The following is a 15,000-nucleotide window of genomic DNA, read 5'->3' on the forward strand; positions in this document are numbered from 1 at the left end:
TAAGTGAGTCTTGAGTGTTCAGCAGGAAGCTGGTTCCGGCCCGCCGATCACAGGCCTGACCGGGGCTTCAGACGCTGCCCGCGCCTCAGGGTTCGACACCCTCCTGTGTTTGTGCAGAGAGCTGCTGGGCGATGAAGGCCTCTGGCCCCTCCTCCTCGCCACCACCTGCCTCCCGGCCCTGCTGCAGCTCCTCGCGTTGCCCTTCTGCCCCGAGAGCCCTCGCTACCTGCTGATGGACCGCGGCGACGAGGAGGCGTGTGAGGAAGGTACCGTCTCCTGATTGGGCAGGTGTACATGTCCAGGGCCGGTGCTGGCCGTTTCGGTGCCCTGCGCTAGCGGGGGGGGGGGGGGAGCCTCTTTTTATATATTCGGTAAAAACATCTAATTTGCCGAAATTGAGTGATAGGTTATACAATTATGAAAAAACCACGGTTGGCCTCTTCATAACTAATTTAAACATCTTGTAATTAATGAATTCATTATTTTATTTTTTATTACATTTACATTAACATTTAGGGCATTTAGCAGACGCTTTTAACCAAAGCGACTTACATTAAGTACATTTGTCATAAGAAGTGAAACTATATATCACTGTCAGTACAGTAAAGATGGTCATAGAGCCAAGTGCAAGTACTAACAATCGCTAGGCTAACCCATTCCCCGTGTACAGCAATGCTAGCAGCTACTGCAGATGCTACACAGTTAAGTACTTTGAATAAGTGCAATGTAGATTAAGTGCGTACAATAAGTGCGTACATTAAGTGCCGGGACGTACAACATACAATGGTGGCCGGAAGGGGCTGGGTAGCTATGCAGAGTCGAGGTGAACTCTGAACAGGTGAGTTTTGAATCTTTTGCGGAAGCGGTTGAGCGCCTGACATCGGCAGGATCGCAGAGTCGCAGAGAGAAATTAAGGTTTTTACAAAACTTAATTTTTGGTGCCCCCCCCAGGTACTTGGTGCCCTACCCACTCTGCGTACTCTGCGTATAGGCAGCGGCGGGCCTGCATGCAATCGGCAATCGCATTCTTGTAACAGTGTCATGTCATGTCATGGTCCACACAACCTTTTAGAAATCCCTCTTAAGATATTGTTATTGATTATCTGAGCACCCTCCCAGTGCAGAACCGGCTGGTTGGTTCTGCAGGATGCGCCCAGGAGAGAGTTCATGTGAGGCGTCTGTGTCTCTCCCCCTAGCCCTGAAGCGGTTCAACGGTTTGGACCACTTTGAGAAGGAGAGGGAAGAAATGGAGAGTGAGCGGATCCTGGCGTTGGGCGTCCAGACGCTGAAACCCTGGGAGCTCTTTGCAGACCGCAGCCTGCGCTGGCAGCTCCTCACCGTCTTCGTCATCAACTCGGCTCAGCAGCTCAACGGCATAAACGCTGTACGTCCAAATGACCTGCCCTCCACCTAGAGATGTGTTTTAGGAACCATTGATGCTTCACAGCGAGTGCAGACCAACTGGAGGCAGGTGAGTTAGTGTAGTGGTCCTGAGGGTTTAGATAGCAGGAAGGTGGAGGTGATGGAGAACTTAGATAGTAGGGAGGTGGAGGGTTAGACAGTAGGGAGGAGGGTTAGACAGTAGGGAGGAGGAGGGTTAGACAGTAGGGAGGAGGAGGGTTAGACAGTAGGGAGGAGGGTTAGACAGTAGGGAGGAGGACGGTTAGACAGTAGGGAGGAGGACGGTTAGACAGTAGGGAGGAGGAGGGTTAGACAGTAGGGAGGAGGGTTAGACAGTAGGGAGGAGGGTTAGACAGTAGGGAGGAGGAGGGTTAGACAGTAGGGAGGAGGAGGGTTAGACAGTAGGGAGGAGGAGGGTTAGACAGTAGGGAGATGGAGGGTTAGACAGTAGGGAGGAGGAGGGTTAGACAGTAGGGAGGAGGAGGGTTAGACAGTAGGGAGGAGGAGGGTTAGACAGTAGGGAGGAGGACGGTTAGACAGTAGGGAGGAGGAGGGTTAGACAGTAGGGAGGTGGAGGGTTAGACAGTAGGGAGGAGGACAGTTAGACAGTAGGGAGGAGGAGGGTTAGACAGTAGGGAGGAGGAGGGTTAGACAGTAGGGAGATGGAGGGTTAGACAGTAGGGAGGAGGAGGGTTAGACAGTAGGGAGGAGGAGGGTTAGACAGTAGGGAGGAGGAGGGTTAGACAGTAGGGAGGAGGACGGTTAGACAGTAGGGAGGAGGAGGGTTAGACAGTAGGGAGGAGGACGGTTAGACAGTAGGGAGGAGGAGGGTTAGACAGTAGGGAGGAGGAGGGTTAGACAGTAGGGAGGTGGAGGGTTAGACAGTAGGGAGGTGGAGGGTTAGACAGTAGGGAGGAGGAGGGTTAGACAATAGGGAGGTGGAGGGTTAGACGGTAGGGAGGAGGAGGGTTAGACAGTAGGGAGGAGGAGGGTTAGACGGTAGGGAGGTGGAGGGTTAGACGGTAGGGATGTGGAGGGTAAGATGGTAGGGAGGAGGAGGGTTAGACAGTAGGGAGGTGGAGGGTTAGACAGTAGGGAGGTGGAGGGTTAGACAGTAGGGAGGAGGAGGGTTAGACAGTAGGGAGGAGGAGGGTTAGACAGTAGGGAGGTGGAGGGTTAGACAGTAGGGAGGAGGAGGGTTAGACAGTAGGGAGGAGGGTTAGACAGTAGGGAGGAGGAGGGTTAGACAGTAGGGAGGAGGAGGGTTAGACAGTAGGGAGGTGGAGGGTTAGACAGTAGGGAGGAGGAGGGTTAGACAGTAGGGAGGTGGAGGGTTAGACAGTAGGAAGGAGGAGGGTTAGACAGTAGGGAGGAGGAGGGTTAGACAGTAGGGAGGTGGAGGGTTAGACAGTAGGGAGGAGGAGGGTTAGACAGTAGGGAGGAGGAGGGTTAGACAGTAGGGATGTGGAGGGTAAGATGGTGGAGAGGAGGAGGGTTAGACAGTAGGGAGGTGGAGGGTTAGACAGTAGGGAGGAGGAGGGTTAGATAGTAGGGAGATGGAGGGTTAGACGGTAGGGATGTGGAGGGTAAGATGGTAGGGAGGTGGAGGGTTAGACAGTAGGGAGGTGGAGGGTTAGACAGTAGGGAGGTGGAGGGTTAGACAGTAGGGAGGAGGAGGGTTAGACAGTAGGGAGGTGGAGGGTTAGACAGTAGGGAGGAGGAGGGTTAGACAGTAGGGAGGTGGAGGGTTAGATAGTAGGGAGGTGGAGGGTTAGACAGTAGGGAGGTGGAGGGTTAGACAGTAGGGAGGTAGGAGGGTTAGACAGTAGGGAGGAGGAGGGTTAGACAGTAGGGAGGAGGATGGTTAGACAGTAGGGAGGAGGAGGGTTAGACAGTAGGGAGGAGGAGGGTTAGACAATAGGGAGGAGGAGGGTCAGACAGTAGGGAGATGGAGGGTTAGACAGTCGGGAGGAGGAGGGTTAGACAGTAGGGAGGAGGAGGGTTAGACAGTAGGGAGGAGGAGGGTTAGACAGTAGGGAGGTGGAGGGTTAGACAGTAGGGAGGAGGAGGGTTAGACAGTAGGGAGGTGGAGGGTTAGACAGTAGGGAGGAGGAGGGTTAGACAGTAGGGAGGAGGAGGGTTAGACAGTAGGGAGGAGGAGGGTTAGACAGTAGGGAGGAGGAGGGTTAGACAGTAGGGAGGAGGAGGGTCAGACAGTAGGGAGATGGAGGGTTAGACAGTCGGGAGGAGGAGGGTTAGACAGTAGGGAGGAGGAGGGTTAGACAGTAGGGAGGAGGAGGGTTAGACAGTAGGGAGGAGGAGGGTTAGACAGTAGGGAGGAGGAGGGTTAGACAGTAGGAAGGAGGAGGGTTAGACAGTAGGGAGGAGGAGGGTAAGATGGTGGAGAGGAGGAGGGTTAGACAGTAGGGAGGTGGAGGGTTAGACAGTAGGGAGGAGGAGGGTTAGATAGTAGGGAGATGGAGGGTTAGACGGTAGGGATGTGGAGGGTAAGATGGTAGGGAGGTGGAGGGTTAGACAGTAGGGAGGTGGAGGGTTAGACAGTAGGGAGGTGGAGGGTTAGACAGTAGGGAGGAGGAGGGTTAGACAGTAGGGAGGTGGAGGGTTAGACAGTAGGGAGGAGGAGGGTTAGACAGTAGGGAGGTGGAGGGTTAGATAGTAGGGAGGTGGAGGGTTAGACAGTAGGGAGGTGGAGGGTTAGACAGTAGGGAGGTTGAGGTTAGATAGTGCAGTGGGGAGGTTGTTATCATACTGAACAACTTTTGTTTCTTCCAGATTTATTTCTATGCAGATTCTGTGTTCAGGCAGTGTGGTATCGCTGCCGATAAGATTCCATATGCGACTGTGGGCACCGGCGCCTGTGAATGCATCACTGCCCTGACCTGTGTGAGTACGCGCTGTACCTTTATACCGGGTGGCGGGGGGGGGCTGCGATGGTCTCATGACGCGTGTCTTCCAGGGGCTGCTCATCGACCGCCTGGGCAGGAGGGTGTTGATCGTGGGAGGGTACTTCCTGATGTCCGTCTGCTGCGTTGGGTTCACCCTGTCCCTGACCTACCAGGTAACGGCCACTAGGGGAACACTTCATGAACCACGAGGGAAAGGGTGTCAGCAGCGAAATGAAGGCAGAATAACTATAGCCATGATTGATTTCTTATTTATAATAACAACTATGTCACTGATTTATTGATACTTTATAAAGAACAACATTTTATTTTTTACATTTAATCTATTTCTGTCAGCCCATTTATTTTTGTCGTCGCTCCATCAGGACGCCAGCCCCGCCCTGCCCTATGTGAGCATGGCCTGCATCTTCGCCTTCATCCTGAGTTTCGGTTTGGGACCAGGTAACGCCTGCCTCAAAAGGCTTGGTTCCACGTTGACGCAACGCAATGACGACGCAGTCGCATCGACAAGGTCTTGAACCTGTTTTGGTTCTGCGTCAGGTTTACGTCGGGTTTACGTCAGCGGACCAATAACAGCCCTTGCTGCTGCGTCGCCTCTACGCAAGGTTACAATTTTTGGGAGGCGCAAGGAGGGTCCGCAAGGACGTAAGGAGGGTCCGGAAGGACGTAAGGGGTCCGTAACCCCCTTGCGTTGCGTCAACGTGGAACCATAAATAAGCCCTTCGTTGCACTCGTCCTTCTCTGGAGAAGGGAGGGGCCGCTTCTGATCCACGGCCAGCTTGTCTCTGTGTGAAGGTGGTGTAACTAACATCCTGTCTCTGGTGAAGGTGGTGTAACTAACACGTGTCTCTAGTGAAGGTAGTGTAACTAACATCCTGTCTCTGGTGAAGGTGGTGTAACTAACACGTGTCTCTAGTGAAGGTGGTGTAACTAACATCCTGTCTCTGGTGAAGGTGGTGTAACTAACATCCTGTCTCTGGTGAAGGTGGTGTAACTAACATCCTGTCTCTGGTGAAGGTGGTGTAACTAACATCCTGTCTCTGGTGAAGGTGGTGTAACTAACACGTGTCTCTAGTGAAGGTGGTGTAACTAACATCCTGTCTCTGGTGAAGGTGGTTTAACTAACATCCTGTCTCTGGTGAAGGTGGTGTAACTAACATCCTGTCTCTGGTGAAGGTGGTGTAACTAACATCCTGTCTCTGGTGAAGGTGGTGTAACTAACACGTGTCTCTGGTGAAGGTGGTGTAACTAACACGTGTCTCTGGTGAAGGTGGTGTAACTAACACGTGTCTCTGGTGAAGGTGGTGTAACTAACACGTGTCTCTGGTGAAGGTGGTGTAACTAACATCCTGTCCCTGGTGAAGGTGGTGTAATTAACACCTTGTCCCTGGTGAAGGTGGTGTAATTAACACCTTGTCCCTGGTGAAGGTGGTGTAACCAACATCCTGAACACGGAGCTCTTCACCCAGACCACGCGCCCAGCTGCGTACATCATCAGTGGGGTGGTGAGCTGGCTGAGCTTCTTCACCGTAGGGATGGTCTTCCCCTTCATCGTGGTGAGCGGTCACAGCAGGACGTGTACCTTCAGGGCATTAAGCAGACGCTTTTGGTTCACCTTCGACAAAGGGCCTTATTTCATTGGACTTACTGTTGATTCAACCCTCTGCATGTGCAGGCAGATTCCCCCTCGGGCCAAATAAAGAGCCATTCTATTCTATTGTATGAAGGGGAATCAGAGAGGCTTTCTGTCTCAGACTCAGGGGGACAGAGTCAGGGTGTCAGACTCAGGGTGCAGACTCAGGGTTTCAGAGTAAGTGCAGACTCAGGGTTTCAGACTCAGGGTGCAGACTCAGGGTTTCAGAGTTAGGGTGCAGACTCAGGGTGCAGACTCAGGGTTTCAGACTCAGGGTGCAGACTCAGGGTTTCAGAGTTAGGGTGCAGACTCAGGGTGCAGACTCAGGGTGCAGACTCAGGGTTTCAGTGTTAGGGTACAGACTCAGGGTGCAGACTCAGGGTTTCAGAGTCAGGGTGCAGACTCAGGGTGCAGACTCAGGGTGCAGACTCAGGGTTTCAGAGTTAGGGTGCAGACTCAGGGTGCAGACTCAGGGTTTCAGACTCAGGGTGCAGACTCAGGGTTTCAGAGTTAGGGTGCAGACTCAGGGTGCAGACTCAGGGTGCAGACTCAGGGTTTCAGTGTTAGGGTGCAGACTCAGGGTGCAGACTCAGGGTTTCAGATTCCGGGTGCAGACTCAGGGTGCAGACTCAGGGTGCAGACTCAGGGTTTCAGAGTTAAGGTGCAGACTCAGGGTTTCAGAGTTAGGGTGCAGACTCAGGGTTTCAGACTCAGGGTGCAGACTCAGGGTTTCAGAGTTAGGGTGCAGACTCAGGGTGCAGACTCAGGGTGCAGACTCAGGGTGCAGACTCAGGGTTTCAGTGTTAGGGTGCAGACTCAGGGTGCAGACCCAGGGTTTCAGATTCCGGGTGCAGACTCAGGGTGCAGACTCAGGGTGCAGACTCAGGGTTTCAGAGTTAGGGTGCAGACTCAGGGTTTCAGAGTTAGGGTGCAGACTCAGGGTTTCAGACTCAGGGTGCAGACTCAGGTTTTCAGAGTTAGGGTGCAGACTCAGGGTGCAGACTCAGGGTTTCAGCCTCAGGGTGACGTGTGGTTTCCCCCAGACCGGGCTGCAGCAGTACTCCTTCCTGGTCTTCCTGGTGGTGTGCATCGGGGCGGGGGCATACATCCTCTTTGTCGTCCCGGAGACCAAGGGTAAGACCTTCCTGGAGATCCACCAGGAGTTCCAGATGGGAGAGGAGAAGGAGAAGTCAGGAGGTGAAACCATCGCCTCGACGCTCTATGAACACACAGGAGGGGAAACCATCGCCTCGACCACTCTATGAACACACAGGAGGGGAAACCATCGCCTCGACGCTCTATGAACACACAGGAGCGGAAACCATCGTGTCAACTTATATGGACCACCGTGTTGACCCCTCTATGAACTCACAGGAGGAGTGAAACCATCGTGTTGACCCGTCTATGACCACAGGAGGTGAAAACCATCGTGTCGACCGCTCTATGAACCATTGTGTCGACCCCTCTATGAACACACAGCTCTGCCCTTGAACAAGTCAACTCAGGTCATCACGACAGCTGAAGATAACAAGAGGATTCTTACTGAATACTTTTCTACTGGTCAAAGACTGTTTTGGGAAGTCTCTGTAATGGAATGCACCATCTTGCAATGCTTTAATTTTTAATAAAGATGATAATATTTACATTTTCATGCTTTATCATTCTTCATAGTTCATAGTTACTCACAAAAGCCAGTAATATAACTATTATGTTACATATGATAATATAACTATATTTTATTAGAATAAAGGACAATATCATTTGGAGAATTTTTAATGGTCAATGATAAAACCATTTTAAATATTTTAATGCATTCATGTGTTCGCCATCGTTGTTGTCAGTGAAACATGAATACATAAATCCATTTAAAATTAACTGCTTTCTCTGACCGCTTTCACGGGTCAAAACGTATGAACTGCGTACGCATGCGTACTTACGGCACAGTAAGCCCCTCCCATATCAATGGCGACCTCGGGTTAATACCATGCTTGTTTGTTGACATCTTCTGTAATACCAAAGTTCGGTGGATAATAATCCTTTTATTTAAGCAAGGATGTCGCGACTCATCGTTAAGAACCTTCCTAACGGGGTAAGTCCTTCACCCAGCGGCTACATCGTCTGGTTCGGCTTAGGTCCACTCTGAACCGTAGCGACGAGCAGCCTGTCCTCTCTGTGCCCATGTTGAGGTGCTCTGTTGTCATTATAGATGAAGGAGGAGAGGTTCCGGGAACTGTTTGCTGCCATCGGAACGCTAACAGACTGCACGTTAAAGTTTACGAAGGATGGCAAGTTTCGTAAGTTCGGTTTTGTTGGATATAAAACGGAAGAAGATGCTGTCAAAGCGCAGCAACATTTCAACAGGAGCTTCTTGGACACATCGAGAGTTACAGTAAGAGATGATGAGGGTCAACCTCCATCCTTATACAACCCTTTTATGTTTCCATGCCTGTAGCTATTCGTGTAAACATCTTGAGTTCTTCACTTGTTCTGTTCAGGTGGAGATGTGTAAGGCGTTTGGCGACCCCTCAAAAACCAAAGCCTGGAGCAAGCACAGCCAGACCGCAGCCCCGCCGGCACCCGCTGCCGTGGTAGACACAGACAGCTTGAAGGTAAACCCTGACCCTAGCCCTGACCCTAACCCTGACATAGTGCAGCATCTCTAACTTCACCTTAAAACAAATGAATCACAACTGATCGACCAATCCGCTTAACCGCAATGAACAAGTGTCTCTTCAGCACGTGAAGGTGGTGGCCTTACATAAGAGGACACAATGATCACGGTCTCCGAGCGTTGAAATGTAAATTGTCTTCTGTCATTTCGTCCACAGAAAAAGAAGCCGTCCATCAAGAAACTCGATGAAGTAAGTGGTTCCTTTTGGCTTAATAAAATACGATTTATTTAGAGATCCCTCTTCCACAGACTGATTATGTGATAATTTGCTTGTAAAGCAGAGTGTTTGTCTCTGCTCTTGTCTACCGGGCGTGTTATTACTGCAATAAAGGACAACAAATCAAAACGATCGTCCACACACCAATCTAAATCCTGCAGTATCATATTGATAGATATGAATGTATTCAATAGACCTAGCGGTTCTAGGCAGCACACGGTGACCTTTGACCTCTGACCCCCAGTTGGAGGAGGAGCCAGCCTTCAGGGAGTTCGTCTTGGTTCACACAAAACGAAACCAAGTGCCCACCTGGGCCAACGACTCGACCCCCCTGGAGAGCAGCCGGCCCCCCGCCAAGGCCGAGCCCCGGGTCGCCAGGAAACCCGCCGCCAACGATGACTACCTTAACTTCGACTCGGACCAGTCAGAGGACGAAGAGCAGGAGGAGGAAGAGGAGGAGCAGGGAACTGGCGCAGAGCCAGGTGGGCTCTCCGTTCCCCTGTTGGGGTTGATTTGTTACTAAGATGATGATGATAAAAACAACCTTTATGTATATCACCTTGCACAGATACTTCAAATCATTATGCGAACGATATATCAAAACAGCGTTAAAAAAAGTAGCAGACGTTAATATTACTAGAAGGTGTTTATGTAAAGACTTACCATTTTGATCAATGAGAGTTTAAGATCAGTAGAAAGAATAACATAAAATGAAAGTAAAATCAGATAAAACGGATGATAATATAATGGCTGTTTCTGGGTTCAGCTGAGACCAAGGAGGCTCTGAAGAGCGGCCTGTCAGACATGGAGTACCTGAGGTCCAAGGTGGCCCCGACGGAGGAGACCATGGAGGAGGAGGAGGAGGAGGAGGAAGAGGAGGGTGGGGAGGAGGAAGAGCGGACCCCTGGGGCTCAGGTGGACAGCGCTTATGAGAGTGGGGACAGAGACGGCCTCCCCCAGCCCGCTGCGACCCCCGGGGGGGAGAAGAAGCGAGGCAAAAAAGCCAAGCAGGAGGTGAACACTCACACGTTACCACACACGCGTTATTCCGTCTTTGCCCCGCCCGCCCCCTGACCCCGGCCCCCTGTTGTGCAGACGGAGCCCGCCACGGACTTCACGGTGAAGCTGAGAGGAGCTCCGTTCACCGTCAAAGAGGTGCGCACAGAGGACCGCTCTGATCATCATGCTCTTTTTCTTTTGTGGTCATTTTCGAATTCAAGGTGAAGAGCCTTGAATTGTTTGTTCTCTACAACCTGGATATGACGGTCTTCATTAATGATGACCTCTGTTTCCTCTGTTGTCATGACAGCAACAAATCCGAGAGTTCATGACCCCTCTGAAGCCGGCCGCCATCCGCATCGGACGCAACGAGAGCGGCAGCCGAACCGGTGTGTGGACCGCTCCTCCTTCCTCTCCTACCTCCCCTTCCTCTTCCTCTCTGCTGTGAACTGGTGCTGGTGTTTATGGGTAATGCGTCCTTATGTTAACTGTGTCTCTCTATCTCTGCTCCCAGGGTACATTTATGTTGATCTGCAGTCGGATGCAGAGGTGGACAAGGCCCTCCAGAAGACCAACGACTACATGGGTGGGTTCTATGAGCACCAGTTGTTTAACACGCGTTGGTAAAGGTGCGTAATAACGTGTGTGTACGTATGACTCACTGAGGAACTGTCACCCCAGGCGGACGCTACATCGAAGTGTTTCGCGTGGACGGCTCCAAGGACAGCGCCTGGAAGAAGAAGAGGGAGAAAGAGGCCGAGCAGAACTTCGCCAGGGCGCTGAAGGAGGACGAGGAGGAGGAAGACGTGGCCGAGTCGGGCCGCATCTTCATCAGGAACCTGCCCTACACCTGCAGCGAGGAGGACATCAAGAACCTCTTCACCCGGCACGGTGAGCTGACACGTGGATTCAAATACAATGAAATGTCTATACAGTATAGGCGTCGGCGAGTACGCAAGTCTATGCGCTGATGCGATACCGTCATATGACGGTACTATACATGCAACAAACATCACAAAGACGCGTGGTGTTCTGCTGCGTTCGTTAGGTTGGAGGTGAGAAGTTGGAATGGGAAACGCGTGATCTCCGACTAGCGTGTGTTCGAGCTACCAAGTCGGAAACACATGGATGCTCAATCTTAACTACAAAAATACAAATGTATTATTATTATAAATGTATATGATCTAGTTCTGAAAAAAATAATTGTTGACAGTAAGTGAGCCGACTCTACATTGTGGTCATCGTAAGAGAACCAATAAGAACAAGGTCTTCAGTAGTTACAATGCCAGATGCTGCATCGGGATACACTCGGTATTGGCCGATACTTAATATCAGGAATCAGAATTGGTATCGGGAAGGAGAAATTGGATCGGAACATATCTACAAATGACCCAAAGAAAGTTGTTGCTCCCCAGAAGGCTAACGAGGTGCTCCCCTGCAGGGCCGCTCTCCGAGGTTCTGTTCCCCATCGACAACCTCACCAAGCAGTCCAAGGGGTTCGCCTTCGTCACCTACATGATCCCCGAGAACGCCGTGTCGGCCATGGCCCAGCTGGATGGCCACGTGTTCCAGGTGAGGGCACGCTCAGGAGGTAGGGCGGGTTGGCCGGTAACCGGAAGGTTGCTGGTTCGATCCCCGGCTCCCCCTAGCTGAGTGTGGAGGTGTCCCTGAGCGAGACGCCTCACCCTGACTGCTCCTGACCAGCTGGCAGTCGCCCTGCGGGGCTGACTCCGCCGTCGGTGTGTGAATGTTGTAACATTGTGAAGCCCTGAGTGGCCACTGGTTGGGAACACGCTGTAGGAATGCCGTCCATTGACGTTTCACCTCCTGCAGGGGCGCATGCTGCACCTGCTGCCCTCCACCCTAAAGAAGGAGAAGGAGGACGCGGCCGAGGCGGTCGGAGGCTCCTCCTTCAAACGGCAGCGAGACGCCAAGAGCAAAGCGGCCAGCAACAGGTACGCATCTCATTAGGGTGGAACTGACCTGTGAACCTTGACCTGTGAACCTTGATACGCATCTCATTAGGGTGGAACTGACCTGTGAACCTTGATACGCATCTCATTAGGGTGGAACTGACCTGTGAACCTTGACCTGTGAACCTTGATACGCAGACCTGTGAACCTTGACCTGTGAACCTTGATACGCATCTCATTAGGGTGGTTATGACCTGTGAACCTTGATACGCATCTCATTCGGATGGTATTGACATGGAGCCTATGTTAATGACCTGTGACCTTTGTTTTCAAACCTGTCTACTGTATACCTCTCCTTCAGCTCTCACAACTGGAACAGCCTGTTCGTGGGGACCAATGCCGTTGCAGACGCCATCGCCGAGAAGTACAACACCACCAAGAGCCAAGTGCTGGACCACGTGAGTAGCCTCCTCTCTGAGCGGCCTGGACCCCAGCAGGTCCAGCTCTCGGAGCTCCAGGTGTGACTACAGGTGGACGGGTGGTTAGGTCGTATGCTGCCCTCCTCTCCAGGCGACAGCTACCGTGATCCAGAGCCCTCACACGTACCTCCCCCATGGTCGCCCTCACTGCGCCTCATCGTACACTGGGAGATGCTGCAATACTTTATTCACCCAAAGTTTACCACTAGCGAAGGCTCCACAAACCCATGGGTGTGTTTCTATGATTGAGTTTATTCTAGTATCTGACGGCACCAAGGAGCTCTGTTCTGTGGCCCTGGGGGGCCCCGTGTCCGCGTGTCATCGTGTGTCCCTCTGTCCGTGTGTCCCTCTGTCCGTGTGTCCCTCTGTCCGTGTGTCCCTCTGTCCTCTGTCCGTGTGTCCCTCTGTCCTCTGTCCGTGTGTCCCTCTGTCCGTGTGTCCCTCTGTCCGTGTGTCCCTGTGTCTGTGTGTCCCTGTGTCTGTGTGTCCCTCTGTCCGTGTGTCCCACTGTCCGTGTGTCCTTCTGTCCTCTGTCCGTGTGTCCCTCTGTCCGTGTGTCCCTGTGTCTGTGTGTGTCCCTGTGTGTGTCCGTGTGTCCCTCTGTCTGTGTGTCCCTGTGTCCCTGTGTCTGTGTGTGTCCCTGTGTGTGTCCTTCTGTCCGTGTGTCCCTCTGTCCCTCTGTCCTGTGTCCGTGTGTCCTTCTGTCCTCTGTCCTCTGTCCCTGTGCCCGTGTGTGACCCTGTCCTCTGTCCCTGTGTCCGTGTGTGACCCTGTCCTCTGTCCTCCGTCCCTCAAGGAGTCCCGGGGCAGTGTGGCGGTCCGTATGGCCCTGGGGGAGACGCAGATCGTCCAGGAGACACGACAGTTCCTCCTGGACAACCGGGTGTCCCTGGACTCCTTCAGCCAGGTGGGTCCTCCCTGCTCCCCAAACCCCCTCCTCCTCCTCCCCAAACCCCCTCCTCCTCCTCCTCCTCCTCCTCCTCCTCCTCCTCCTCCTCCTCCTCCTCCTCCTCCTCCTCCTCCCCAAACCTCCTCCTCCTCCTCCTCCTCCCCAAACCTCCTCCTCCTCCTCCCCAAACCTCCTCCTCCTCCTCCTCCTCCCCAAACCTCCTCCTCCTCCTCCTCCCCAAACCTCCTCCTCCTCCTCCCCAAACCTCCTCCTCCTCCTCCTCCTCCTCCTCCTCCTCCTCCTCCCCAAACCTCCTCCTCCTCCTCCTCCCCAAACCTCCTCCTCCTCCTCCTCCTCCTCCCCAAACCTCCTCCTCCTCCCCAAACCCCCCCTCAGGTGGGGTGGTTTGGGGAGCTCTCCTCTCCTCCTCTCTGGGGTGTCTCCTCTGACCTGCTGGTGTCTCCTGACCTGCTGGTGTCTCCTCTGACCTGCTGGTGTCTCCTCTGACCTGCTGGTGTCTCCTCTGACCTGACGGTGTCTCCTCTGACCTGCTGGTGTCTCCTCTGACCTGACGGTGTCTCCTCTGACCTGCTGGTGTCTCCTCTGACCTGATGGTGTCTCCTCTGACCTGATGGTGTCTCCTCTGACCTGCTGGTGTCTCCTGACCTGCTGGTGTCTCCTCTGACCTGCTGGTGTCTCCTGACCTGCTGGTGTCTCCTCTAACCTGCTGGTGTCTCCTGACCTGCTGGTGTCTCCTCTAACCTGCTGGTGTCTCCTCTGACCTGCTGGTGTCTCCTCTAACCTGACGGTGTCTCCTCTGACCTGCTGGTGTCTCCTCTGACCTGACGGTGTCTCATCTGACCTGCTGGTGTCTCCTCTGACCTGCTGGTGTCTCCTCTGACCTTCTGATCTCCCCCCCTCTGACCTGCTGGTGTCTCCCCTGACCTGCTGGTGTCTCCCCTGACCTGCTGGTGTCTCCTCTGACCTGCTGGTGTCTCCTCTGACCTGCTGGTGTCTCCTGACCTGCTGGTGTCTCCTCTGACCTGCTGGTGTCTCCTCTGACCTTCTGATCTCCCCCCCTCTGACCTGCTGGTGTCTCTCCTGACCTGCTGATGTCTCCTCTGACCTGATGGTGTCTCCTCTGACCTGATGGTGTCTCCTCTGACCTGCTGGTGTCTCCTCTGACCTTCTGATCTCCCCCCCTCTGACCTGCTGGTGTCTCCCCTGACCTGCTGGTGTCTCCCCTGCCCCTCTGATCTCCCCCAGGCGTCGGCGGCCCGTAGCACCACGGTGGTGCTGGTGAAGAACCTCCCGGCGGGGGTCACCCAGGAGGAGCTGGAGGCGGTGTTCGCGCCCCACGGCTCCCTGGGCCGCCTGCTGCTGCCCCCCTCGGGGCTCACCGCCATCGTGGAGTACCTGGAGCCCACCGAGGCCAAGAGGGCCTTCATGAAGCTGGCCTACAGCAAGGTGGGGGGGGGGGGGGGGGGGGGGGGTGGAGTCTGGTCCTTAACCAATAGAAACGAGCAGATGGAGAGAGGGGGCGGGGCTGAAGAAGAAGAGGAGGGAGTGGAGGAGGACACACAAAGCTGGCAAAGTTTACTATACTATACACTACTGTACTGTACTAAACTGTACTGTACTGTACTCTAGTATTATCTCAACTCTATTCTACTGTACCTTACTCTAGTGCACTGTACTGTACTCTAGTATACCTAACTCTAGTGCACTGTACTATACTGTACTCTACTATACTGCACCTAGGGTTGCCAGATTGGGTGGGAAATACGACCCAATCTGGCAACACTGCCCACCTGCCCTTACATGTGCCCTAATCTGGCAACCCTGGCTGCAGCGTGCTGCACCTAGGGTTGCCA

General features: G+C 53.3%; 2 protein-coding genes across 5 annotated transcripts in view; both read left to right on the forward strand.

The window, feature by feature from the left end:
• slc2a11b (solute carrier family 2 member 11b) overlaps nt 1-7,603 on the forward strand; it is a 15,964-nt gene extending 8,361 nt beyond the window's left edge. For 3 of the 4 annotated variants that reach the window (XM_030369909.1, XM_030369908.1, XM_030369907.1), the window contains 7 exons: nt 118-266; nt 1,197-1,384; nt 4,195-4,305; nt 4,379-4,480; nt 4,691-4,766; nt 5,754-5,881; nt 7,002-7,603. In XM_030369909.1, the coding sequence (XP_030225769.1) occupies nt 118-266; nt 1,197-1,384; nt 4,195-4,305; nt 4,379-4,480; nt 4,691-4,766; nt 5,754-5,881; nt 7,002-7,223 (976 nt within the window). In that variant the 3' untranslated portion in view covers nt 7,224-7,603. Of the gene's footprint in view, nt 1-117; nt 267-1,196; nt 1,385-4,194; nt 4,306-4,378; nt 4,481-4,690; nt 4,767-5,721; nt 5,882-7,001 lie in introns of those variants that run through there. The other variant, XM_030369910.1, reaches the window with a different exon arrangement.
• A 297-nt stretch (nt 7,604-7,900) lies between these two features.
• rbm19 (RNA binding motif protein 19) overlaps nt 7,901-15,000 on the forward strand; it is an 11,617-nt gene continuing 4,517 nt past the window's right edge. Inside the window, exons 1-15 of the mRNA XM_030369887.1 lie at nt 7,901-8,047; nt 8,165-8,347; nt 8,454-8,567; nt 8,787-8,819; nt 9,091-9,328; nt 9,613-9,860; nt 9,942-10,001; nt 10,156-10,234; nt 10,360-10,431; nt 10,527-10,736; nt 11,287-11,417; nt 11,679-11,800; nt 12,120-12,216; nt 13,034-13,144; nt 14,393-14,593. Coding sequence (XP_030225747.1) covers nt 8,012-8,047; nt 8,165-8,347; nt 8,454-8,567; nt 8,787-8,819; nt 9,091-9,328; nt 9,613-9,860; nt 9,942-10,001; nt 10,156-10,234; nt 10,360-10,431; nt 10,527-10,736; nt 11,287-11,417; nt 11,679-11,800; nt 12,120-12,216; nt 13,034-13,144; nt 14,393-14,593 — 1,935 coding nt within the window. The 5' untranslated portion in view covers nt 7,901-8,011. The remainder of the gene's footprint in view (nt 8,048-8,164; nt 8,348-8,453; nt 8,568-8,786; nt 8,820-9,090; nt 9,329-9,612; nt 9,861-9,941; nt 10,002-10,155; nt 10,235-10,359; nt 10,432-10,526; nt 10,737-11,286; nt 11,418-11,678; nt 11,801-12,119; nt 12,217-13,033; nt 13,145-14,392; nt 14,594-15,000) is intronic.

The sequence above is a fragment of the Gadus morhua genome, chromosome 11 (genome assembly GCF_902167405.1).
Source record: "Gadus morhua chromosome 11, gadMor3.0, whole genome shotgun sequence".
In the NCBI taxonomy this organism is placed as follows: domain Eukaryota; kingdom Metazoa; phylum Chordata; class Actinopteri; order Gadiformes; family Gadidae; genus Gadus; species Gadus morhua.